We start from the raw sequence: 26104 nt of genomic DNA, 5'->3' as shown, positions 1-26104 counted from the left end.
TTATAAATGTGCCTTCTACTTATCTTTAGCAATCTCTCTTAAACTTATTTATACTGATTTCATTGAAGGATTTTTTATTTCTTAGTTTTTTTGTTTTATATAAAAAAAAAACTGAATTTTTCTCTTTTTTTGTTCTTAAAATGTTTATTTTAACTTTTTTTGACACTTACAATTCTTTCTTTTCTTACAATCTAAAGATTTACTTAAGTTATGGTTTGTTTGTATTTGTGACTGAACCGAGTAAAGTTTATTAAGATGCAGCTTTTAAAATTTAGTTTAGATACAAAGTATGATTAAAAATATTCACTCAGCAAAGTAAATAAATGTTTATGCACTTCAAGATAAAATAATTTAAGCCTGAACTACTGTAATTATTAATTGATTTTATGATACACCAACTAGCAGTGTCTTCAAAGCACTTTTTAAAACTTTACTTTTAAAATTTAGATATATTTTTCAATATATAATGTATTTTTTATTAAGTTTTCTAGGAATCTATCAAACACTATTTATTGACAAATTAGGTTGCAAAATATATAATATTTACAACACTATTATTACCAATTTCTACAAGTATTTATATTAGATGACAAGTTGTACCATTTATATATTTTTATTAAAAAATATTCTGTTAATAAGCATTTAGTAAAACAGTATGTATATTAAGGTGCTTATAAATACAGCAACTTTTGAATTTCTGGGTAAAAAAAAAAATTATGTTTTGAAAATATTACAAAAACACCCTGTGCAAAGTTTTACATGACTTCAGAAATTTTTTCATAAGTCGGAATTAGTTTTTCTAAAATCATTACCAATTTAAACTGCATGGGACCCAAAGAATTAACTTAAAGAGTTTTTTGCTGGAATTTTATACATGTGGCAATTGATCACATAAACACATTGCGCACAATTTAAAATAATTTAAAGAAAGGCATTTGGAGGTATTTCTTGATTTTATGTAGTTTTTATCACTTTTTGTATTTTTTTTTTTGAATTTTCAGTTTTTTTCTTTACAAAAAATTATCACAAAAACACAATGTACATAATTTAAGACTATTTAAAAATGTTTCATGGACGCACTGCTTTAATTAAAAAAAAAAAAAAATTGAGGAAAGTTAACAAAAAGTTATATATATTACATAAATTTAAGTAGTGCCTCTGTGAATTTTTTTTAATTGTCTTAAATTCTGCAAAGTGTGTTTTTTTGACAATTGCTACAAGTAAAAAAAAAACAGCTAAAACAAGAGTTTACATTTTTGGGTCTCAAACAGTTAGCATTAGAGTTATTTTCAGAAAATTATAATTTGCTAGCATAAAAGTCTCTTCAAGTCATCTAATTGCACAAGGTGTTTTTTGATATTTGCCTCATGTAAAAAGTTTTGAACCCAAAACTCAACGGTGTATAAACACCCTGATATACAATTATATCTCAAAAAACAGTTTTTTTTTATAAAACAATAAAAAGCTACTGCTAGCTTACTTTAAAAACTTGAAACAAGGTTTGTAATAGGGTGTCTATTCCTATGGCCTTAATATACAGGGTGGTCTCTGAAAACTATTCAGTTTCTTGAAAGTTTGACTGTTTTTATTCAACTTAATCAGAAAATAATTAATAAGTTTAATCTTTTTTTAACATCTAAATCTGTTTTAGACACCCTGTACATTAGATATATTTTATAGTAAAAGATAAATTTTATTTATACTAGCAAAATAGAATGAAGTTAGATGTGTAAAATGGAGGATTTTTATGTTTTAAAATCAAGTAGTTTGTTTATATTAACATGTTGCGTTTATGTTTAGAGTTTTATGGTAAACTGAACTAATTTAATTTAAAATAGTATGGAAGTAGCTCAAAGACTTGGTCAAGAAATACCCATCCAGAGTTGTATTGATGAGTTTCAAAGTCTTAGCAATGACTATGAAACCTTAGTGCAAAAACATGATGAGTATAGAAAAACTGCTGAAGTGTACAACGCTCAAAGAGTTAGTTGTAAAAATTTAGTTGATAGACAACTGAAAAAGATTAAAGCTTTAAAAAAGGCTCTTAGAAAAAAGAAGCCCAGTGAAGAAACCTCAGAACTTATTAAAAAAGTAAATAAGCGTGAAAACAGTCTTTATGATTTAAATAAGTTTTTACCAAAAAAGAATGGACCTTATTTGTCTTTAATTGTTGGGCAAATGAACATGGTTCTTGACAGCGTGAAAGAAAAGCACAAGTACAAAGATGCTTATGAAGTTTTCAAACTTTATCTCAACATTGCAACACTTTTTATTGCTTCACTCCTTTACTGGGTTCTTAATCACAGAGTTTCGGATGCTTTGTTTTCTTTCCTTCTTTTGTGGTACTACTGCACACTGACTGTCCGTGAAAACATTCTGATACTCAACGGCTCTAAAATAAAAGGTTGGTATTTTATCCACCACTATGTCACAATTGTTCTTGCTGGAATTTATGTTCTGTGGGGAGATCAAGCGTCCTACCAAGAATTCAGACCAACATTCATGGCATTTTCAATCTATCAGAGTTTGCTTCAAATAATGCAATGTTATTATCAAAGAGGATGTTTGTACAGACTGAGAGCTCTTGGTGAGAGAGATGCGATGGATATCACTGGAGAAGGTTTTCATTCGTGGATGTGGCGGGGATTGACATTTTTGATACCGTTTTTAGTGGTTGGTCATTTCTGGCAGCTGTACAATTCTGTTGTTTTGTTTAAAATTGCCATTGCTCAGAGCTTTCAGGTTTGGCAAGTGCTTGCAATGAGCATAATATTTTTTGTTCTGTTTTTCTTCAATTTTTTCACCCTTGTGTCGGTTGTGCTTAACAAGTGGTCACCAGAAACTTCAGTTACAAATAAAAATAAGTAATTAAAAAGAATTTGAATAAATAAAACGAAAGACTAAAAAAATTGAACAAAAATCTAACATTTTATTTTTATTGGCATTTATTCTTGATTGTTTTCAAATAAACTATCAGTATTTTGCTTGAAAACCACATACATTGAACTTATGTATAAAATAAAATAAGTATACATTGACTATTGACTAAAACAAAACAAGTAATTTTTATTTTTTATTAACTTTACTTGAAAACGTTTATTTTATATTCCATAGAAAATTTGCTTGGTGAATTCTTTTTTATGCAGGTTATTACAGTGCAGTAAAATTTTATAAGTTTATTTGCTGTACAATTTATGTCACTAACAGCAAATCATGCTACTTGGTGTTTTATGAAATTTTTGGTGTATTTTTCAGGCAGTATCAATATAAAAAACTTACAAATTTGTCATAGTAAATGATGTTTTAGTTGTTAAAGTAAAAAAGTTAAGTTAATCATACCAACTTAAAAACCAAGTATAAAGTAAATATACTATAACTGCCTTCTTATAAAGTCTGTATAGATATCTCTAAAAACTATTAAGTAGACCAAATAATTTCAATTTAGGAATTTAATAAAATCCTTATAGTAATAGGTGGAAAATAAGATAAGTAATTTAGCTATAATTTTATTTAAACAGATTTTGATTACATTAAGATAAAGATACTATTTCAAAGTTTGAATTATTATAGACATTTTCCTTCTTAGACTTTTAAAGTATGTCATGTTAATTATTATAGAGCTAGTAAGTTTTATAATCTTAGATATTTTTTAATACAAAAAATTACAAATGTTTATAATAAGATTGGTTTTAATTAAAATTAGCATTTTAACTACCTGTGTAAAATCTACTAATCAATATTTTAAGCTTAATTATTGCTATTAGTTTTTCACAAAAAAAATTACCAATAAGAACAATTGACAAGTCATAATATTTAAATAGGTACTGTTGACATTATTTCTTATCTAAGTATTAAGGATGTGGTATGAAATTTATAAAAATTAGTTATGATTATCGTTTTTTTAATGCAAAATCTTTTTATGCTGAAATTTGTAAACAAATGATTTTTTCCTGAATTTGTATTTAAAAGTATAATAGTTTAAAAACATAGTATTGCAATTCTAAAAAGTTCCATAATCTACAAAAATGTTTCGCGTAAACTTTTATTACATTATATTTTTAGTTCGAATAAATTTGGTCTAGTAAACAAATTTTAATTCTACAAATTATTTTAAGGTTTTTTTAATATTAATTCAGTAATAATTTTATCAAACATAATAGACAATACTTTTTATACTAAGGATATTTATAAAAAGTTTTTGATGGCTTTTTAAAAATTTTAATTTTTGAAGTGTTTTTACTTGATGATTTCTGGAAAACATTTATATTTTTCTTTTAATGTTTTGTAAAGTATATTTGATCTCTACCTGCTCTTATTCGTATATCTTTTTTTTTTTGATTATCCATGGCTGTTAATTTTACTTCAGATTTGCCACTCATCTTAAGCTGATTTTTAACTAATAAAACCAGGTTTCAAAATTTATTAATAGTCAAGCTAGATTTTTTTTGAACCACATTTAGCTTTTTATCTTAAATGGTAAAAATCTGTGTATAAAATCATGACAAAGTATTTTAATGATTTAAGTACTTACTTCTAAATTAAGTATTTATGTAAATGAGTTTTAATACTTGCAATTTAATGATTTTTTCGTATGTAACTAAGCTGACTCAACCTAGAAAAATAATTTTCATTTACTTTGGCTATATATTATTATCAAAGAAGTGGCAACTTTAATATTTAAAAATAATAATTGAAACTAATGCATCAAAAGTTTAAACCAAAATACTTGTTTTTTATCTAAATTTTACTATACATCATATGTACCTCGTTGTGTTAAGTGTCAAAATAAATAATATGACGGTTGTTAATGTTGTCCTTTTCAAGTAATTGTTGTAAACTTATCTATATTATACATAACAGCACAACTAGTTAAAAATGCTCGCCAACAGACTCCGCAGCACTTTGTGCAACACCAAAGTTCAGCTAGGATTGAAAAGAGGGCTTCAGACTTCTTCAGTTTGCATGAAAGTTAGTTTCGTTTAAATTTTTTTTTTTGTATTGGTTATGTAAGTTGAGAAAAATTAACGATACATACATGTATTTAGTTATAAACTTTTACTGATTGTAGATAGTGCAGTGTTTCTAGAACTAAATAAACAACTTTTAAGTAGCTTATTATAGAAAAAGTATATGCCTACTAGGTACTAAGATAAAACGTTTTTGGAATGTTACTGATATAGTTTAGAAGGATTTCTGTATCAACACATTAGAAATTGTGAAATAGTACAAAATACTAAATTTTTGAACCAATAAAAAGTATGGTTTATGATATTTCAAAAAATTTTAATGTCTTTTAAAATTTTGTGCTCAGTGTGCACATTAAAATGCACCTATATTAAGTTTTTTGATTTCATTCACATTAAACTAAAACGAGATATTAATTTTTTTCTAAGAGACTATTTCAAAAAATTTTTGTAGTTGTTTTAAACATAAATAAAATTATATTCAACTGTGTTCAAAAAATTATTGTTATAGTTTAAATTTTTATTTTTTTATAAAAATACTGATCTCCATTTAAAGCTGTTTTTTTTTGTAAACTGCTAAAATTTTTAGAGCTTTAAAAAAGTTATGCTGGCTCAAGATTGTTTAGATTTTTAAAAATGTTGGCTAGTTCAGGGGTCAGCAGCCTTTCTTAAGTTATGGCGAATTTTCGCATAAAAATTGTCATACTATGTCTTAATATCTATAACAGGCCACTATCTTTTAAAAAAGTTCTAATAATCAGTAGAAAATTGTTTGTTCTAAAAACTGGTTAAAATATACATTATAAAGAACTAATAGTTTATAAAATTAAGAGACTAATTGTTAGTCTTTACTTAAAATATTTTATTTTTATTGTATAGAAAGGTATGTTTCTACTAAAAAGTACACCGCGGGCCACTGTTTTCCGACCCCAGGACTAGTTTAAACTTTTTAAATAAATTTTAAACTTGTAAATTTATTTTTAAAATTTTCAAGTTCTAAAGTAAAATTTTGATAAGTATTTTCTACTCAAAATTTAAATTTAATCGTTTGCTAATAAAGATCCTAGCGAAACAAGTTCACTAGAATATATAATAGTAACAAATTTAAACAATACTCTTTTTTTGTGAAACTAAATCATGTTTCTGTGTGTTAACAAGTTAACACACTTTAAACGATGCTCTGTAAAAAATAGATACTGTAAGGAAAGAATAGAATCTAAAGTAGGTGTATAAATGTGTCTATATAAAATAAATTAAATACCATAGATTATTGTATGTATTATTAACCATTAATCTACAATAATTTATAGTATTTATTCTTATTTTTAGTTAACACATATATACACCTACTTTAGGTTATATTCTTTCCTTACATTATCTATTTTTTTACAGAGCTCCGTTTAAGAAACATGTGTTAGTTTAATAAAGAAAGAGTACTGTTTAAGTTTGTTTTTATGATAAGCATTTTCCTTATTTTAAGTTATCCATTAGGTTTTCGTTCTTGTATATTACTCCATTTTTTTAATTTTATTTTCAAAACAATGTTTCACTCAGTTGAATAATTAAACCTTATTGAAATAGATATTTTGTTGTGATCTCTAAAATGAAAAACACACATATAGTACTAATAAGTTTAAATTATCCATTAAGCTTTTCGCTTGGGTGCTATCACTACTCAAAATTGTTAAATTATTTTGAGCTTTTAGGGTACCATCAATTCATGCTAATTTTTAGTCTCCTAGATTGTTTTTTGCTCAAATAATGACAACCCTGAAAAAAGTATATAAAGTGAAATTGCTCAGGGAAGCGTAGGAAGTTTCAGTACTAGAATATTATACTGAACTTAACTTTACAATTGTGATTGTTAAATACAGACACTCTTAAGAAGTGTAAATATAAATGTTCAATTTTTTTTGTTAGAAATCCTATGTTTTTGTCTTAAAATACATACATATTTTGCATGATTTTCAATTTTTTAATGTGAATATAGTGGTAATTTTTTTTTTATTGTTTACTATTGATACTAATTATTTGGCTTCCGAAATCTATCACAATTGGTATTTAATAATTGAATAAGTACTAATTAAAATTCTTACATATATGTTTATTATGAAAATTGTCTAATGATGGCAAATTGTTTTTTGGTTCGTAGATTGTAATAATACTTGCTTAATAATGCAACTTATATAACATTTCTGTTATAATAATATAATTTCTATAATAAAACTAATAGCATTTTTTTTTGTATTTTTCAAAAGTATTATGCACATTAAGTGCATCTGTTGCCCCGACCTTTGAATTTCGCTGAGTAAAATTTTTCGACGTTGGGAAATCACACGAATAGAAACAAAAAAAAGTTTCATAGCTTTAAGTCTCTTGAAGCATACTACTTTTGAAACTTTTGCTTTATATCGGTATATTTAAAAAGGGGAAAAAAGACTTTTTCACTAAAAAAATATTTTCTCTTACGTTTTTTGAGATAATTAGCTGAAACAGTTAGGAAATATTCCTTGCCATATTTAGAAAATTCTGTACAAGTTTAGAAAAATAAAAAAAATAACTGAGTTTTTATCGTTATTTTTGCATAGTTTTTTCTTTTTTTAATTTTTGTTTAGAAAGAATTTTTTAAGTATGGCAAGGAACATTTCTTAACCGTTTCAGGTAACTATCTCTAAAAACGTAGGAGAAAATAAATATTTAGTGAAATATTTTTTCCCCTTATTAAATATACCTGTATAAAGCAAAGTTTTCAAAAGTAATTTGCTCCAACAGACTCAAAGCTAGTAAGCTAGTTTTTTTTATGCTGTCTTTTTATGTGATTTCCCAACGTCGAAAAGTTTTACTCAGCGAAATTCCAAAATTTTCATTTTTCAGGGTTAACAGATGCTCCCTAATCTACATTGAAAAGTTTTCTGCTCTAGAGATTAAACACAAAAGTTTTTTGTATTTTTTAAAAATATAATAAAACTTAAAATTAACTCATACTTTACTTCTTCTGGTCTTGAATTGGTTCCGAAAAAATACTTAAATACATTTTTTTGAATTTTATTGATAAGTTAATTCTTTAGATTAATTACTAATAAATCATAATAATTCTTGATAAAATTGAAAATATAAGAAAAAAACAGTTCATGTATGTTTTTTTTTAATTTAGCAACAGATAGTAAAATTACTTGTAAGGGTAATTCGATGTTCAAGTAAACAAATGTATTTTTCAAGAGTTTGTTATATTTTCCAATTTTATTTTTATTTACAAAGCTAGTTTTTTAACCATATTTATCTAAATAAAAGTTTTCCACTCTAAATTGAATAAAGTTGCAAAATGAATAAGTGTAGAAAGAATCCATCTTTAACTGTTATATTTGTATACTTGTTAATAAAACACACAAATAAAATAAATATATAGTTTTAGATTTTGGTATAAATTTAACAAACTAGACTATACTTTACTTACTTTGCACTGCTTCAAGTCAAGCACAAGTAAAAAGAGATAATTCAAAAACAAACAGACAACAGCGGGAAGGATAAAAACGAGCAGGTTTCTCAACAAACCATTAGATTACGACCAGGCTTTCCTGCCCGAAGACATCGGCAAAATGAAGGCCTTGCTCACCTTCAACACAGGTAGTTTGCACAAAGCATATGAAAACACATTGTGAAATATTCTGCATTGTTCAAAGTACTGTTGTTGTTTTTTTACATTCTTCAATCACGTTTACGAGTTGAATGGCGATTTTGTACTTGGAAATGACCGTTGATAAACAATTAAAAATATTTTATTTGAGTATATCTTTTTAGTTTTTGTCAGGTATAAAAAAAGTTTTGCTAAAGTAAAATGTTTAGCATTTTTGTTTCTTAAGATTTATTATAATAATTTTCTAAATTCCTGCACGATTTTATATAACACGTAATATTATATAACGGCTTTTACGTAATTTTATACAGAGTATAAAATCAAATTGCCAAAATTTAAAACCATTCAGTTTTTGTTGGCTACCTTATGCGTTTTTTGGTAATTAGTTAAACCTTAATCAACTTTTTATCAGTTTCATAAAAACTTGAGCTTTAAAGTACAAATTTTCCTAATTAAACAATATAGATTTAAAACAAATACAAACAGTACCTAGTTGTTTGCTTTCCAAATCAGCAGTACAATTTCCAACTTCATTGCGTCCAAAGGGCAAATAACCCGCATCTGTTTGCCACTCTTATTTGTCTTTTTTCAGCGTTTTACTGCCAAACTAATTTTGTTGAATAAATAAATTTAGAAGGAAATTATTATCTCAATCATTTAATTTATTAAAAGCGAACTTGCACGACGAGAATGGTGCTTTCCAAGTGATGTTTGAAGACATTTTCATCAGGAAGTTTATGGCCGGAACGTTTTACAGGATAATAGCGGGAAATAAAATAAGTAAGTTTTTATTGTTTTTTATGAGTTGTGAATTAGAGTTTTACTTATAAGAAGTTTCTGAACTGTTTCAGATATAATTATTTATATTCATTAATGATTTAATGAAAAATATGTAAACCTTAATGTTATGTAATAACAATAAAAGCTTTACCCCAAAAAAAAAAGCGTTTGTAGGTTTTGTAATTACGTTTTATATACAGTATGAATTTATTTTTTAATATTAACTTACTACTTCTACAATGTATAAAATTCATAGCTTATACCAAACTTTAAAGGCTGTATGTGTACTTTTTTATGTATTATAATTTGTCTTTAAACTTACTTTTTTTCACTAGTTAGTTATTTCAGATCTAATAAGATAAAATATCTAATTGTGAAATTTATTTAAATAAGAGCAGTATTGCAGCTCTTTCTTTTTATAACTAACACTATTAGCTTTTTTCTGAATTTCTTACTTATGATACTGTTAAGTTTTTATTTTTTAGGTATTTAAAATGGTTTAGTCGTAATTACTTTTTGTTAAAAATTACTATGTTTAAAAAGTTTATATAAGAACTTCCAACATGTTACATATATAAAAAATTAATTAACAAACAGACATTGAAAAATTGAAAGTCTTAAATATGGTGTTTAGTATTTTTTTAATTTTATGGTATACATTATACATTTTTACCAATTTCAAAAAGAATTAATTATGGATATAGTTTTCAGTACAATTAATAAGTCAGATATATATTTTGTAGGGGTGGGTGTCAGAATGACACAGCGACAAAATGACACGGTGCGTCACTTTGTCACGGTGCGTCACTTTGACACGGAGGGTCACTTTGGCACGGCGACAAAATGACACGGTGCGTCACTTTGGCACAGCGACAAAATGACACGATGGGTCACTCTGGCACGGTGCGTCACTTTGGCACGGAGGGTCACTTTGGCACGGCGACAAAATGACACAGCGCGTCACTTTGGCACGGTGCGTCACTTTGGCACGGAGGGTCACTTTGGCACAGCGACAAAATGACACGGTGCGTCACTTTGGCACAGAGCGTCACTTCGGCACAGCGACAAAATGACACGGTGCGTCACTTCGGCACGGAGGGTCACTTTGGCACAGCGACAAAATGACACCGTGCGTCACTTTGGCACGGAGGGTCACTTTGGCACAGCGACAAAACGACACGGTGCGTCACTTTGACACGGAGGGTCACTTTGGCACAGCGACAAAATGACACGGTGCGTCACTTTGGCACAGCGACAAAATGACACGATACGTCACTTTGACACAGCGACAAAATGACACGGTGCGTCACTATAGCATGGATAAACAAACTTATAAGCAAAACTAAACTTCTTCAGTAATATAACTTTTAATTGTAAAATTTTGATAGTAATTAGTTAAACAAAAGATTTATTATATTTTTTCCAAACTATAGTAGCTTGATACATTTGAAACTATATATAATACAATGCTTTAAAATTTAAGTCATAGTATAAAAAAAAAAAAAATATTCTTAAGTTTTTTTTTTACGTTTCACGACATTTCATATTTATGTAATGAATAAAATTTAGTACTTTTTGTTAAACGTTTAATTAATTATTATCAGGAATTGTTATAAAAAATAACTAAGATTCAATTTAATACAGAGTTATTTCGTTGTAAGAATAAGTCATGCGTGTTTTAACTCTAGTTTTTAAAAATACAGAGTTTAGCTGCTTTTGTAGTTTCTAGCCAGTTATATTAAATACGTTTAATATTTTAACCTAATGGTTTGTTTAAACATAAAAGTTTTATTATTACTGTTTTATAAACGACAAAAGGTTATCGCTCGAAAAGTTATACCAAAGAACATTTCAGTTATCGAGTCGTAAATCAAATGCTTTAACAATCTATTACGTGCAGTTAAAAATAAATTTTTTTAATGTTAAGTCCAAAATTTTCAAAAACATATAAAAAGCTTGCATGTTTACTTAAAACTCTGTATTGAAAATGTATAATAAACTTGACTAAAAGCAAATAATTAAAACAAACGGTCCTGGACCCTAAATTTATGAAAAAGTTGAAAATAGTATTATGATTTTTTGAAGATGTTGCTACTAACGTAAATCGTCAGGGAACGCAGTATTTTAGTTCAAAATTGCAACCTATTAAGTCGTCAAAAGAGCGCAAGTATCACTTTTTTTAAGCATAAAATCGAAAAATAAAAACCGCATTAGAATTTAGAATTACAACAGCAGAAAAGTTGTTTGCGATAACGTCTGAGTTTTAGTTTATAAAACAAATTTTCCTCTGTGTTTACACCTACTAGTTTATTGTTTTGATGTGCTGAATGATTGATCTAAAATGTAGATTGTATTTTTTAAGTCAGAATGTTGCTGAAGTTTAAAAAATATGTTTATATGAATTTTTATCTTTCTAGTCGTAAAATGACAAGTCATTTTTTAATTTTTATTACTCGTATCAAGTTTTAGTACAAAACTGTGTTTAAGTTTTTCCATTCGAAAGAAATAAAAAATAAATTCCCTTTAATTTTGGCAGTCGTATTTTGTTAAAAAAGTTGCTGCTTTTGCATCTTTGTGAACTTAGTTTGATACAAATAATTACTTGTCGTTTATTAAGCACACCTTACTCCTTGCTACTGCTTAAAAATGAGTATGTTGTTTATAAGTACAACGATGGACAATAGAAGGTATAAATATTACGTGTTACACTTTATTTTATGAAGTCACAATCAAAAATTCTTGCGGTCTTTGTTTTTAAAGTTAATCAAAGTGATTGTTGCTGATTCTACAAAACCGGTTAGAAGACAGAAAACCGAAAAGTTTCCTAAAAAAACAAGATCGTTTTCCATACCAATGAAGATTGAAGTTTCACAAGAAATCGTTCCCTTCCTTACTAACCACCGTGTCATTTTGTCGCTGTGCCAAAGTGACCCACCGTGTCGTTTTGTCGCTGTGCCAAAGTGACCCTCTGTGCCAAAGTGACCCTCCGTGTCGTTTTGTCGCTGTGCCAAAGTGACCCTCTGTGCCAAAGTGACCCTCCGTGTCGTTTTGTCGCTGTGCCAAAGTGACCCTCCGTGCCAAAGTGACGCACCGTGTCGTTTTGTCGCTGTGCGAAAGTGACCCTCTGTGCCAAAGTGACGCACCGTGTCGTTTTGTCGCTGTGCCAAAGTGACCCTCCGTGCCAAAGTGACGCACGGTGTCGTTTTGTTGCTGTGCCAAGGTGACCCTCTGTGCCAAAGTGACGCACCGTGTCGTTTTGTCGCCGTGCCAAAGTGACCCTCCGTGCCAAAGTGACGCACCGTGCCAAGGTGACGCACCGTGTCATTTTGTCGCTGTGCCAAAGTGACGCACCGTGTCATTTTGTCGCCGTGCCAAAGTGACCCTCCGTGCCAAACTGACGCACCGTGCCAAGGTGACACACTGTGTCTTTTTGTCGCTGTGCCAAAGTGACGCACCGTGTCTATTTGACGACCGTGTCATTTTGTCGCTGTGTCATTCTGACCCGCTCCCATTTTGTAGCGCTAGCTTTTTTAAACTTAATGTTGTTGTATAATATGCTTTTAATATAAACGAAAATAGGAACAATTACTTTTAAAAGTTTTTTAGACTATTAGTACTCATATTCACAATCCAATACATATATTGTCAATGAAAGACCTAATTACCTTCTGAATTTCTACAAGATAATAAAAAAAAAAAAAAAAAAACAATCCAACAAACCTCTAAGTAACAAACAAATAACAAACTTCTAGTTATAAAGAGGAAGTTAATGTATTTGTTATCTATGAACTACCGTTTAACCTTATAAACATTTACAAGACAATTAAAATCGTAATCAACAAAACCCAACAGTAATAAAGAGGAAGTTCAACATAATCGAGATCAGCATGTTCTGCGACAACATAGTGAAGCGGGGTCACACCGAACTCCTGCAAGCTTACTCGGAACGAATCTTGTCAGCCTTCCTTAAGTGCATCGTCAAAATACACATCTTCCAAGCCAGGCATGAGGACATGGTGTTCAAATACATTTGAGTTTTTTGCTAGGAAATATTTTAAATGTTAGCTTGGTATATACCAATTGTGTTGTTAGAATTTGTGCTAAAATAAAACCGGGATTAAAAAAATAGGTTGTTAATTTCTCTGGATACAAATTGGGAATATGGTTTTTGCACCCTTAACACATTATCGATTATTCATTTTGTAATTAAATTATAAAAAGTTTTTGTCTTATAAATAATTTTAAAAGTTAACAAATGTTATTAAATTTTTTTTCTTAAGGTTTAATATCTACTTATAACATTTTTTTTGAAGTTTGTACATCTAGTTATACGAGATAGTATGTATTCAATTTAATCTAGTTATTGAACTATAAAACATTGATTAATTTAAATAAATTATTTGATTTTTTGTTGTTTTGAACAATTAAGTTGGTAATAAAGTATATTAAAAATTAAGTTTATAATATAAATATAGCGACTAAAACACTAGTTAAAATTCTTTTTACTGTGTACAAAAGTTATTTTGTAAGTATTAGTTTTAATTTTATTAACTTAAAAACTAAAATATTTGTACTAGTACTAAACATATTTAAAGTATAAAATAGTTACATTAGAGTGTATTTTTTGAAATTTATGTGGGGCTTGAGGAAAAAAAACCATTGGATTATTAAGATTTTCAGGAAAAGTAGTTCTTTTTTTTTTTTAATTTATAAATTAGTAAAATATTACATTTACTTTAGATTATATCTAAAAAAATGTTAAAGTTGTTTACAAATCGTCTATATTATTAAGAAAAGAAATAGTTTAATAAATTATTCATGAGCTTTACACAAAAATAATTCGAATGTCATTAAACTATTGTGATGTTTTACAATTTCGTTTAGCTTAAAGTTATAAAATCAATAATTAGAATAGAAAGTATTACAAGTGTGTTAATACACTTTATTGAAACTTTAAAGCGAGCTTAACATATGTTTTTTTTTGTTTACAAGTTTGAGAAACAGTAGCTTTTATATTTTCAACTTGTTTTGAAACTTTTTAATGGAAAATATTAAATTTCAACTAGCTTATTTTATTGTAAGTTTCTTAATAAACACATAAGTGATATTTTTTTTTAACATGACCGAAATTTTTTATAAATATTCTTTTTAAATGCTAATTACCTAACAAATTTTGAATTTCAAAAATTGTATAGAAAAATAATCATATGCTTATGTAGTGTTTTAGTACTGAGAGAACACATGTATTCAAAGCAGGCTTTCTCAGACCTACTAAGTCACTTGGTTTAAAAATATTTTTCCCGTTTATAATCCGGTGCAGGTTGTTAACTAATTTTGGTTTTAGTAAAATATATAAGGTTTTTTTTATATAAATTTAGAAGTAATACTGTATTAAGTTTCTTTTTGTAGGACCAATAAAAACAATGTTAATTACTTGAATCTGGTCAAAATAGTTACTATTTGTGTAGGTAATTGGTGTATATTAGTTAATGCAATTCCTCAATTTTTAATCGGTATAACTATAATTAAATTACCTTAAAATTAAGGAACAAATATATTGCTTCGGAAAAAACTGCATTTATTAACTTCACAAAAATTTTTATTACACTGTAAATAATAATATTTCCCATGTCAAAAATCTTTGAAACAAAGTCTACAAAACCTTATGTAAAAAACAAATAAATAAAGGATGTCTTTTTGACGGCTCTGACTAACAAAATATGTGAAAGTGTAATTGCTCAAATTTTTAACAACCAAATGTTGATTATATAACTGGGTGCACGACAATTCAAATTCTTTAAAATAAATTAAAACAGCCACAAATAAAAAAGTAGTCTATATTTGTCAAATATAAAAAATACATATGTAGGTTATATTAATATCTACAAGCCATTTTTTTTCTTTATGCAAGACACTAAATGTTTTTTGAGATATGGTTTAAACAAAGTAAAAAATATAGTTATTTTGAAATATCTTGAAAAGTATTTTCGATTTAAAAAAAATGGCTTGTAGATATTAATAAGATCTACATATGTTTTTTTTTTAATTTATTTTACTTATTGAGATATAGTCTTTTAAATATTTTTTTAAGAATTTTTATTGTCGGAATTTGAGTAGTCCGAATTTGAATTGTCATGTAACCAAATGTTGATTATATAACTAGATTTAAACTAAAAATTAATTAAAACCTTTTTAACTACCTAGCTATTTGTGAAGACTTTCTATCTGGGACACGTTCAAAATCCAACCAGTCAAATTCGAGAACCGCTTACCGAACGAGAGTTAGAGGTAACAGTGATAGTGAAAAAAAAAATATATAAAATAAATTACCACAGTTGTTTTTGTGTCAAAACTATATTCCGACTAACGGCGTTTCACTGCTCTCAAATAAATTTAAGAACAGATCTACGTAGTCTATAAAATATTAACACACATTAGAAAAAAAGCATGTATAATTATGTATAGTGTTTATGTGAGTAGTAACTATAAACGAACTTTATGGTTTAAAACTTGCCTATTCTTAGAGCTTTTTTGAGGTTAGTGTGCTTTTATTAAATTTGTATTTTTTGCAGACAATTTTATGTTTTTATTCCAAACTTTATTTTTAAACCATAAAGTTCGTTTATAGTTACTACTCACATAAACACTATACATAATTATACATGCTTTTTTTCTAATGTGTGTTAATATTTTATAGACTCCGTAGATCTGTTCTTAGATTTATTTGAGAGCAGTGAAACGCCGTTAGTTGGAATAAAGTTTTGACACAAAAACTTATGTGGTATATATTCCGATAAGCTTAGCTTATCAGGATCTCCAGGATTTAACGCCTTTTAACGTTACATCCTATAAAATAAATTAGTAAATAAAGAAAATGCAAAAAAAATCGGGTGGATTTTGATATACCTTCTATATATAGCTATTAATCACACGAAAACATTCATTATTGCCACTTTGGTAAACCATAGTTGCAATATTTTATTTTAATCTACCTGTTATGAATGTTACGGGTTTTTACACCTAGATCGGCATGCGTCCAGTTTTAACTAATTAAGGGCAAAATATGTATTTCAGATCCGCTAATATTAAAAAATATTTATTATCCTTTAGCTAAATTTGACCGCGAAACTGGTTAACTAGCATCTCTGCTTTGGACTTATTAAAACCAAGTTATTGCACACCAATTAGAATGTCTTGTCTTACTCTACAAGCCGTATTTTAAATATATTTTCCATATAAATATATAGATAAAAAGACTACATTTTTAATTGTTTTTAACTTTAGTTTATTAAAACGACAGAGAAATCGAAGGTCAAAGATTTTGTCATAGTACCTTTCGGCTTTTAGCTACACACAATTTTTTACTTAGACTATTTTTAGCTAAAAAAACTAAACTCATATTTGGCTTTAAAAACGGGGTAGCTGTCAAAATTGCACGAAGAAACTTTTGCATAAAGGATCACTTTTGCACGAGCAGACATTTTCGCACGGGTAGACTTTTTTTTTTATAATATTTTTTATTATTACTGTTACCCCTTACCCTCGGTCTGTAGTTTTTTTTTTTTTGATTAGTTATTATTTTCCTTTTTTTTAATAGTAGTTTCTATTAGTATTTTTTTATTTTACTATCAACCCTTACCCTCGGTCAGTAACTTTTTTTTCATTTTTGTGTTTTTATTATTTTATCTTTTAGTTATTTTTTTTCCAAGGTTTTTTTTTACTCTCGTGCGAAAATGTAACCCGTGCAATATTATCTTCGTGCAATTTTTTCCCTCGTGAAATTTGGTTCACTCTTGCAATTTTGTTCTCGTGAAATTTAGTCCCCTCTTGCAATTTATTAACCTCGTACAATTTTGACCCGTTCCCTTAAAAACGTATACTTAAAAAAAATATTTATACGTTCATAAAAAACAAATCAGATTTTAAAACTTAATCCGAATAATTTAACGTAAAAAATTATATAAAAAAAGTTTTTGCTTAAAATGTTAAAACTTTGTATGTTTTGTAGTTTTAACCTCTTAAAAAGGCTAAAGTTTTGGCGCTTCCTAAAAAAGAATACTTTTTTATCTGCTTGAAACTATAAAAAAATTCAAATATGAATAAACATTTAAGGTTATAGATTAAATTTTAAGAATATAAACCACACAAGGGACAAAAATAAAAACACACGTAAACTGTTTACTACAATAAGTTCTTTATAAAAAAGGATATTTAAAAAAAAAAACTACCTTAAATTATTTAAGTTTTAACATTTCGAAAGTAATTTTAGTAATCTAATAGTAAAATAAAAGTCTAATAGTAGTCTAAAATTAATAAAAATATCAATTGTAGTTTCAGAATATACGCTAAATCAAATTAACTAAAATCCAATTAACACTTCAGCAACGAATGTTCTTAAGTTAAAAGTTATTATCAGTTTACTCCTAAACAAGAAAATAATATCCTCACTAAAACCTACTTACACTTTATTTGTTCAACCGTTCCTTTAGTAGTAAAATCCTTAGATCAACCTGATACACTTCAAGGTGATTTTTTTCTAAAGTCATTTGGCAGTTCTGTTTATAGCTTACTACCCAGATAAGCTAGAAATTTATGCCCATGTCTATTACAGTTTAGTACGAAAACGTTTTCAAAAGAAAACATAATTTTTTACTTTATGTAAATTTCTTAATTAGGACTTTAAATCAAATGGTAAAACATTTTATATAACATTTTGAACAGAAAGTATGTTATTATTAGTTAGCTGTTACTAACTGCTATGTTTTAAAAGTATAAAATAAATTTGAGAACAATATTTATTATTTTTATTGCTAGTTTCTTGCCCAATGCTGCAGCCAGATAAAAAAAACTGAGTCACTCAAACTAACACACGAAAACAGACCAAAAAGATAAAAAACACAAAAAGTTTTTTCTATGTAAAATTAGAATACATAAAAAACAAAACCGTTCGTATTAAAAATAGAATTTATACTAAGGAGCATATGTGATTCAAAGTAAATTATATACAATATAATAAATACGGTAGACACAATAGTAAAATACATCAAATATTGATATTTGAAACTAATAGTTAAATTAATAATAAAGAAAACATATAAAGAACTTTGTAAAAGTATTTGCTATTTTATAGAGGAAAAACGCTGCTTAAAAACTAAATTAAATCAAAAAGTAAAAAAAAATGCTGTGAATTAAATAAGGTATTGAACAAGAAAAAAAATAGTTTACTTATAAATTTACTAATAAATATTTAAACTAAATAAAATTTTGAAGTTTTACCGATATTTTTCAACTTTTTGCATTCATTTAGGAGCTTATTACAAAAATTAAATTAAAACTTTTGATATGGAATTAAGTCTAGCTCAAACAGGCTATACTCTAGAGATTTAATAAAAGTTTTTTTTTGTCTGATAAGGTAAGATGTATTGGATATATTGCTGCGGTTAAATATTTACTTTCTTTGGACTAGTTTCAGATATTTCATATCTTTTTTCTAAGAATCAAGACTAGATTAAAGTTCCGTATTCCGACTTTTGACAAATATACATACACCACACAATTTTTTAAAGGATAGTTGCATCAGTAGATTTAGAACTTTTTAAAAATTGAAAAGATGTAGCATATGCAAGGTATTGTTTCGGATTTTAAATTTCAAAATAAAAATTCCAAGATCTTTAGATACGTTAGTTAATAGTAAGTTTGTGTTGTTTATTTTAAAGTCAGTAAAGGTGTTTTTATGCATTTCTAAAAAAATGTAATATAATAAAATTCAAGCTTAATTTTATTTCTTTTAGCCAACGGTAAACTTTGTGTATAGACATTTGTAAATTTTTGTTAATTAGGCTAAACGTTTTGTGTCGTCTGTCTAAAACATAATATTGCTGCTAAGATCAACTTTTGAAAGTATATAATTTATATATATCATAAATAAAAGTGGGCCAACAACACCCTTGAAACGCTCCAATAAAATAGGTAGAGATTATTAAGATGTTTTACGAATCACTACTTTCTGGGTACTTTCATGATAAAACTATTTTAATTAAGTAATTATAATTAAAATAAGTATAAATATTAATTATATAATTATAAATTTAGTACTGGGATTTTTTTTTTTGAACCCAATATATGAGAGACAAAGTCAAAAGCTTTGTAGATATCTGTATAAGTTGGGTAGGTGTCAAAATGCACGAAGAGACACTTATGCACCAAGGCAAAGTTTTGCATGAAGACACTTTTGCACGAAGACACTTTTGAACAGCTTGAAACTTTTTTATATATTTTAATTCAACTTTATTCAATTATTTTTACTTTCACTGTTACCCCTAACCCTTACCTTAGGTTTGTAACTTTTTTTTTTACTTTTTAAACCATCAAAGTTTATAAAGTTACCCCTAACCGTTTGGTCGAAACATAATATATTTATTTATTTCCTTTTTTTATTAACCTTGTGTAAATTTGTCACTCGTGCAAAATTGACGCTTTGTGCATATTTTTTGACGCGTCCACGTATATATATTGTTTATTGAATAACAAAAAAATAGCGCTCAAATATTTAGTCCTAGGACCTGGTGCACAAAAAACCTTTCGGTTATCGAGTCGCATACCATGAATACATTTTAATGTGTTTTCTAGGGTATAAGTTATTTTATTAGACATTTTGCTCAAAAAAGGTACCGACCATGAATGCAAGCAATCTCTAAACTAAAACTAGTATACTTGTTTAGGAAAAGAAAATGTTTAGGTGAAATAATGTTATTTAAAATTATATTATCAAATTTTTTCAAAGGATTTATATGGTCAAAAATACTGAAAAAACTAGCGTACATAACATATGAGACTTTTCACTGATTTGGTATAGAAGATATATCTAGGAAATGATTAAAGATACGTAAAATTGGAATATTTAGTAAATAAAACGGACGTTTAATAAATATAAACAAAAATTTTCTACTGTTTTAATTATTTTATTTTTTAAATCATTAACAAACTTAAATATATCACCGTTGTTTATAAACAAATTTTAGGATAATTTTTCCGACAAGTTAAAACTTTTGTCCTAATAATCTAAATTTAATACTTTTTGGAAATATTTATTTTAAAAGAACCTTATAATAATGAAACATTTTTTCATAAAACAGGGAAAAAGGACCTAACTTAAGCTTTGATTTTACAAAACTGTAAAAAAAATTTTTGTTCTATGTTGAAGATTTTCATAGCTATTTTATATAAATTTGATTTCCGTCGATATTTTAAAACTAATTGCTTTTCTGATTTACTATTAAGAAATTTTATAATATCAAAGAACTTATTTTTTGGCTAAAACGCACAAACATTTTAGTTGAAAGTTAAGTAGTGTTTATAAGTTCATTATAAAATTTTAAATGTTATTTTTACTTTGAGCTGTAAACTTAAAATTTTAAAGTTTGTTTAAATTGCCTAAGTAATATTTTAAAAATGATTAAAATCTTTAAAAAACATTATAAACTAAAACAAACTTTATTTAAATTATTTTTCATTACTTTTCAGAATTCTTGTATAAACAACATATCAAATAAAATATTTTTAAGCAAAATTTTAGTTAAACAGTTTAGTTTTTCTTGTATCCTGAATAAATAGATATGTGCAAAAAACCATTATGAAAAATATAAATTTAACTAATCATGTTTGCTTGATGCTTCTAGTACACTAAGACTTTGAAAAGTTTAATAGCGATTAATTTGAAAATTAAAAAATATGTAGATACTAGAAAAAACCATATCTTAAAGTTTTATGTAGTCCTTTTTTGGGTAGCTGTCTAAATTGCACGAGCGTACAAAATTGCACGAGTAGAAAAAATTGCAGGAGTGCACAAAATTGCACGAAGATACTTTTGCACGAAGACACTTTTGCACAAGCAGACAATTTTGCACGGAGACAACTTTGCACGGGTTTTTATTTATTTATTATTTATTAACTTTATTATATATATTGTTTTTTACTATCACTGTTACCCCTAACCCTTACCCTCGGTCGGTATGTTATTTTTTTTTAGTTATATATCTATATATATTTTTTCTAACTATAAGTTTTATTAGTTATTTTCCCCTAACCCTTACCCTCGGTCAGTAACTTTTTTTTTTTTTCTGTATATTATTATTTTTTTTTTAATTTTTACTCTCGTGCAAAAATGTAACTTGTGAAAAATTGACCCTTGGTGCAAAATCGTCTTCGTGCAATTTGTTCCCTCGTGCAATTTTGTGCCCTTGTGCAAATTTGGCTTCGTGCTATTTTGTGCTTTCGTGCAATTTAGTCCCCTCGTGCAATTTAGTAACCTCGTGCAATTTTATCTTTGTGCAATTTAAACCCGTTCCCCCTTTTTTTATCACAAAAACGATACTTTAAAAAAGATTTAAGTAAGTATAAACAATAGTTGTTTGATTTATTTAAGTTGTTTTTGCAATACTAGCTTTTAGTAATCGAAAGTAATTTGTGTTTGGTTTTAAATACATTAATTTATTTATTATTCATAAAATTATCTCTTACTGATGTAAAGTTCTTGATAATCTGAAGTTTTAGATTCTGGTCTAAAATAAATAAAAAGTCTCTACAATTAACAGCTCAGGATTATAATTTAAAAACAGCATTAATTATTTGTCAGTTAATAATTTGTTGTTACTATATTTTTAATTTCTTAATCTTTAGAAACGGTTAGCGATAAATTAAACTTATCAATTAAAAAGCAAATCATACAAACATTATTTTGTACAGTATTGATTGTAAAAGGAATATTGTATTTAAATGATCACTACTGTGCTCAAACGTGTACTAAAAATTTAGTAAAAGCATATTTCAAAATAACTATTATTAAAACCTCAATTTTCTAAAGTCTAAAAAATATTTGTTTTCCAGAGATTCCTGCTTGGCCGGTTGTACATATACAGTACGTATACACTGCCCTGCCCAACCATATGCTAAAACGATCATTTTTATGGCTATCTACAAATTTAATACTTTTATAACTTCAGTGATAAAAAATGTTAACAAATTTAACATTGTACTAATTGTTTAGATTAAGTATTCAATACTTTTTTAAATTTTGTGATAGTATTCCCTCTAAGGCTTCAATAGTATAATAAGTTTTTGTTGACGCTTATTTATTGGTAAAAGTTAAAAAAAATAGGAAAAACTTTTATATTTTTTGTTTGACTAATGCATCAGCATTCTTACAGCTAGACTATTCTTAAACTATTTTTTATACTAAAGTAATACATAAATATAGCACTTTTTTCAAAACACGTTTGCTTTTACAACAATTAAACTAAAAATATCTTACTTTTAAAATGTTTTTTATACAAAACTTCTAATTTATTTAGTTACATTGTGTACTTTCAATAAACAAATTATTTGTTATTTAAACTGATCATAAAAATGTTAGTTATCTTTCTTTTTGTTTATGATTACTCTAGACGCTTAATTTTAAACACGTGTAAACTATAAATTAATTTTAAATAAATTTATTTGTTAAGAAAGCATAACATATGTTAAAAATTCAAGTTGCTTTAAAAATATACTAAAAAGCAGAATATAAACATTTTAAACATAATATATATTCTGTCCATTTAAATTCTGTCGAAGGTGTTGTTGTTCAAGTGACCTTTCTTTTTCAACAAATTTCTGTTTAATATATATATATATATATACTGTTTATTGAACGACAAAATAGAAAGCGCTCAAAATATTTGGTCCAAAAACCCGGGTGCAAAAAAAACTTTCGGTTATCGAGTCGCACACCACGGATACCTTTTAACGTCTTGTCAAGGACAATAATGAGTTTAGAAATGGCATCTAAACCTAAGTTTTTGTCGTTGCAAATAATACTAATATTTTAAAAAAAATCTTAGTAGCAGAAAACTATCAAGTGCTTAAAAAGTAGTTGCAACAAGTATAGAAATTACCATAAGAAAATTAAATCGGCTAAACTTGGAAACATTTGATTTAAAAAGTTTTTCTATCATAATTACTTGTTAAAAAACATATAAGAACAAAAAAGTTAAGATAAGAAAATCGTGAGTCTAAGTCATTTCAAAGTTCTATATCAAATTAGACTATATTCTAATAGTTTAGGTAAATTAAAATATAACTATAAAAATTAAAATCTAATTTAATAAATTTTTCCCACTTGAAAATATACAAGAGGGTAGTTTTTACAATCAATCTGAGAAAAAACTGTTTTATTTGAATTTAAAAAAAGTGTTTAAAGAAAGAAAAACTATTCTGAACTTATGGGCTTCAGAATACAAAGTTATTTATTCAGGATCAATAGAGTAATTTGGTGAAATAGAAAATAACTTATTTGTTACTCTGTAGCTGTTTTCAATCGTATATAAACTATTTTTTAAGAACGAAAAAGGAATGTTTAGTTTGATACTTTTACATTGTTTCAAAAATAAAATTTTGTAAATTTTGATTTAATAATTATTAAAATAATATTATAACCGAAGTTTTTACTGTCGCTCTTACTTAAAGTAAAGGTCTAACAACTAAAAAAAAATTAAAATAGTTCAATAACGACTGTAGAATTAACAAATTGTTTCAGATTTCAAAAATTATTTGAGGTTTTTATTTTAGACATACCAAAATTGAAACATTTTTAAAATCATGTACTTAAATTGTTTATAAAAATATTTTTGTAGTTATATAATCAAGTTAATTAAAATTTAATAGGCAAAATTCTATATTTGTAGTCTTAATTAGGAGCATAGTTATTTAAAAATATCATTTCTTTAAAATAATAAATTTTACGTTTAATTGTTTAAAAAATCTAACTTTTACTGAAGTAAAGCTAATTTTAAATTTTGTTCATCATACATTGAACAAAAAATAGTTATAACAACAATAGCGCTAGTTTTAGTACAGAAGTCTCAAATTTCGCAACATGTGTCTACAAGCTTGCACACAAAAGAGTTTAGTTTGTTAAACGTGTTTTTATTTTAGTAGTAAAAGTAGAATGATTGTGCTTAAGTATACTATATACTGCATTTTTGAAATTAAACTGTAACCTTTTATTTTTTTATATACCTTTACGTAATTACAGCGGTCTGCTTTTGAAAAGCTAATGTTTCCTGAAAAATTAAAATATAGAGTAAATTTTTAATATTAAAAAAGAGGTTGATTTATTTTCAATTATCGGAACTCTTTTTTTCTTTTCAAACTTTACCTAAAACCTAATCAAACGTGAATATTAGCTTTACAAAGCTGTTATTCTTATTTAAGTACCAAATAATAGCACAGTTTCTTAATATTTTAATATAAAGCTTAATAGAAACAAATATTTCAGGTACCAAACAAGTAATTAATAATATCTATTTTAACTAAAATTTATAAATCAGCAACCGTCTTTGAAAAATTAAAGTTATTCTATGTTTTGTTAACTAATAATTAAAGATTTAGTTTCAAATTTTATGATACTCTTTGTCAGGGTAGGTGTAAAAAATGCACGAAGGGTCATTTTTGCACCGATTAAAACTTTTTTCTTTGTCCTGTTTTTTACTTTCACTGTTACCCCTAACCCTTGACGCTAATATCTTTTGTTTTTTCATTTATTTTAAATATCCACTGCTACCCCTAACTTTTGGTCGGTATTTTATTTTACTCTCGTGCAAAAGTTTTCCTTCGTTAAAAAGTGACCCTTTGTGCAAAAGTATCTTTGGCATATTTGTCCAAATTTCCAAATTTGTTTGTCATGATTATACAATTACACTTGCTAAAAAACAAAGTGTTAGAATAAAAAAAGGTTAAACGTTTTTTAACGTCAAAATTTAATATCTTTTAGCAGAGTGTTTTTCAAAAAGCACAGTTGTATGGATAGAAATTGTTTAAGAGTGTACCAGTACAGGAATTAAAAGATAATCTAAAACACTTTTATAAAATATGTTTTATTTGTTTTCCTTAGGTTTGACTTACTTTTGTAATTTATTAATCAAACTAGAATAAGACTTGTTTTAATGATATGCGAAATTGTCTTGTGTACACATAATATTTCATCAGTGACTTACTATGCACAGCTTTTAAAAACTTTGTCGCTTGTTTAAAATATTAGAATTGTCTTTAAAAATAATATTTATTGCATTCTGCCTATCAAAACTTTAAAATATTCAAAGTAACATAAAATTGAAGTTTCACTTACACTTTAATAAAACGTGCCACAGGGTTTTACAATCAGTAAAATAATTAGTAATAATCTAGATATTAAAAATGTATATAATAGATATTAATAATGTAAGCATTAGTTTAAAAAAACTATTATTTTAGTAGCTAACATTTATCTGATTAAAATCAAAATTATTAATATTATACGTCTTTTTAAATTTCATTAATCTAACTTAGTTTTTATATCTCTGTAAAGTGCTACATTGTTTATGTTTTTCATTTTTAGTTTATTTCAAGATTTCAGTTTCAAAAACGAAAATCCTACCAGAGCAACACATACTAAAGTTTGTTGGAAAACAAAACAAATAATTAAAATTGTAGGAGAAGAAATCAGGGTGCGTACGAATTTTTTTTCATTTTAGACTAACATTACTCGAGTTAGACCGAAATTGACTGAGATTTTCCCTAAATTAGTTGGTCGGCGCCTAGTTAAGCTTATAACCAGTTAAAATAACGAACTTTTTTAGAATATTTATAACTGCGCAGCCTTTAATAATAAAACTTTTCAGTTTAATTTTTTCAAAACAAAATTACTTTATTA

At 26.6% G+C, this 26104-nt stretch overlaps 2 protein-coding genes across 2 annotated transcripts; both read left to right on the top strand.

Annotated features, from left to right (window-relative positions):
- The first annotated feature begins 1804 nt into the window (after positions 1-1804).
- Positions 1805-3471, top strand: LOC145829257 (transmembrane protein 120A-like). The gene has a single exon (XM_082937003.1). It carries the CDS (start codon positions 1840-1842, stop codon positions 2866-2868), a length of 1029 nt encoding a protein of 342 aa, XP_082793129.1. The 5' UTR covers positions 1805-1839; the 3' UTR covers positions 2869-3471.
- A 1373-nt stretch (positions 3472-4844) lies between these two features.
- LOC145829611 (small ribosomal subunit protein uS3m-like) lies at positions 4845-13788 on the top strand. The gene is made up of 4 exons (XM_082937455.1): positions 4845-4968; positions 8474-8588; positions 9271-9378; positions 13231-13788. The coding sequence occupies exons 1-4, from the start codon at positions 4876-4878 to the stop codon at positions 13410-13412; spliced, it is 498 nt and encodes a 165-aa protein (XP_082793581.1). The 5' UTR covers positions 4845-4875; the 3' UTR covers positions 13413-13788.
- Positions 13789-26104: the final 12316 nt, after the last annotated feature.

This window comes from Thalia democratica, chromosome 2, assembly GCF_965202585.1.
Source record: "Thalia democratica chromosome 2, ktThaDemo2.hap1.1, whole genome shotgun sequence".
Classification (NCBI taxonomy): Eukaryota; Metazoa; Chordata; class Thaliacea; order Salpida; family Salpidae; genus Thalia; species Thalia democratica.
This window is presented reverse-complemented; position numbering and strand designations above follow the sequence as displayed.

Coding starts and splice junctions, on each gene's coding strand:
- LOC145829257 (XM_082937003.1), top strand. CDS start 1,840: ATGGAAGTAGCTCAAAGACTTGGTCAAGAAATACCCATCCAGAGTTGT.
- LOC145829611 (XM_082937455.1), top strand. CDS start 4,876: ATGCTCGCCAACAGACTCCGCAGCACTTTGTGCAACACCAAAGTTCAG. Junction 4,969..8,473: donor CTTCTTCAGTTTGCATGAAA/GTTAGTTTCGTT, acceptor AAAAACAAACAG/ACAACAGCGGGAAGGATAAA. Junction 8,589..9,270: donor CTTGCTCACCTTCAACACAG/GTAGTTTGCACA, acceptor ATTTATTAAAAG/CGAACTTGCACGACGAGAAT.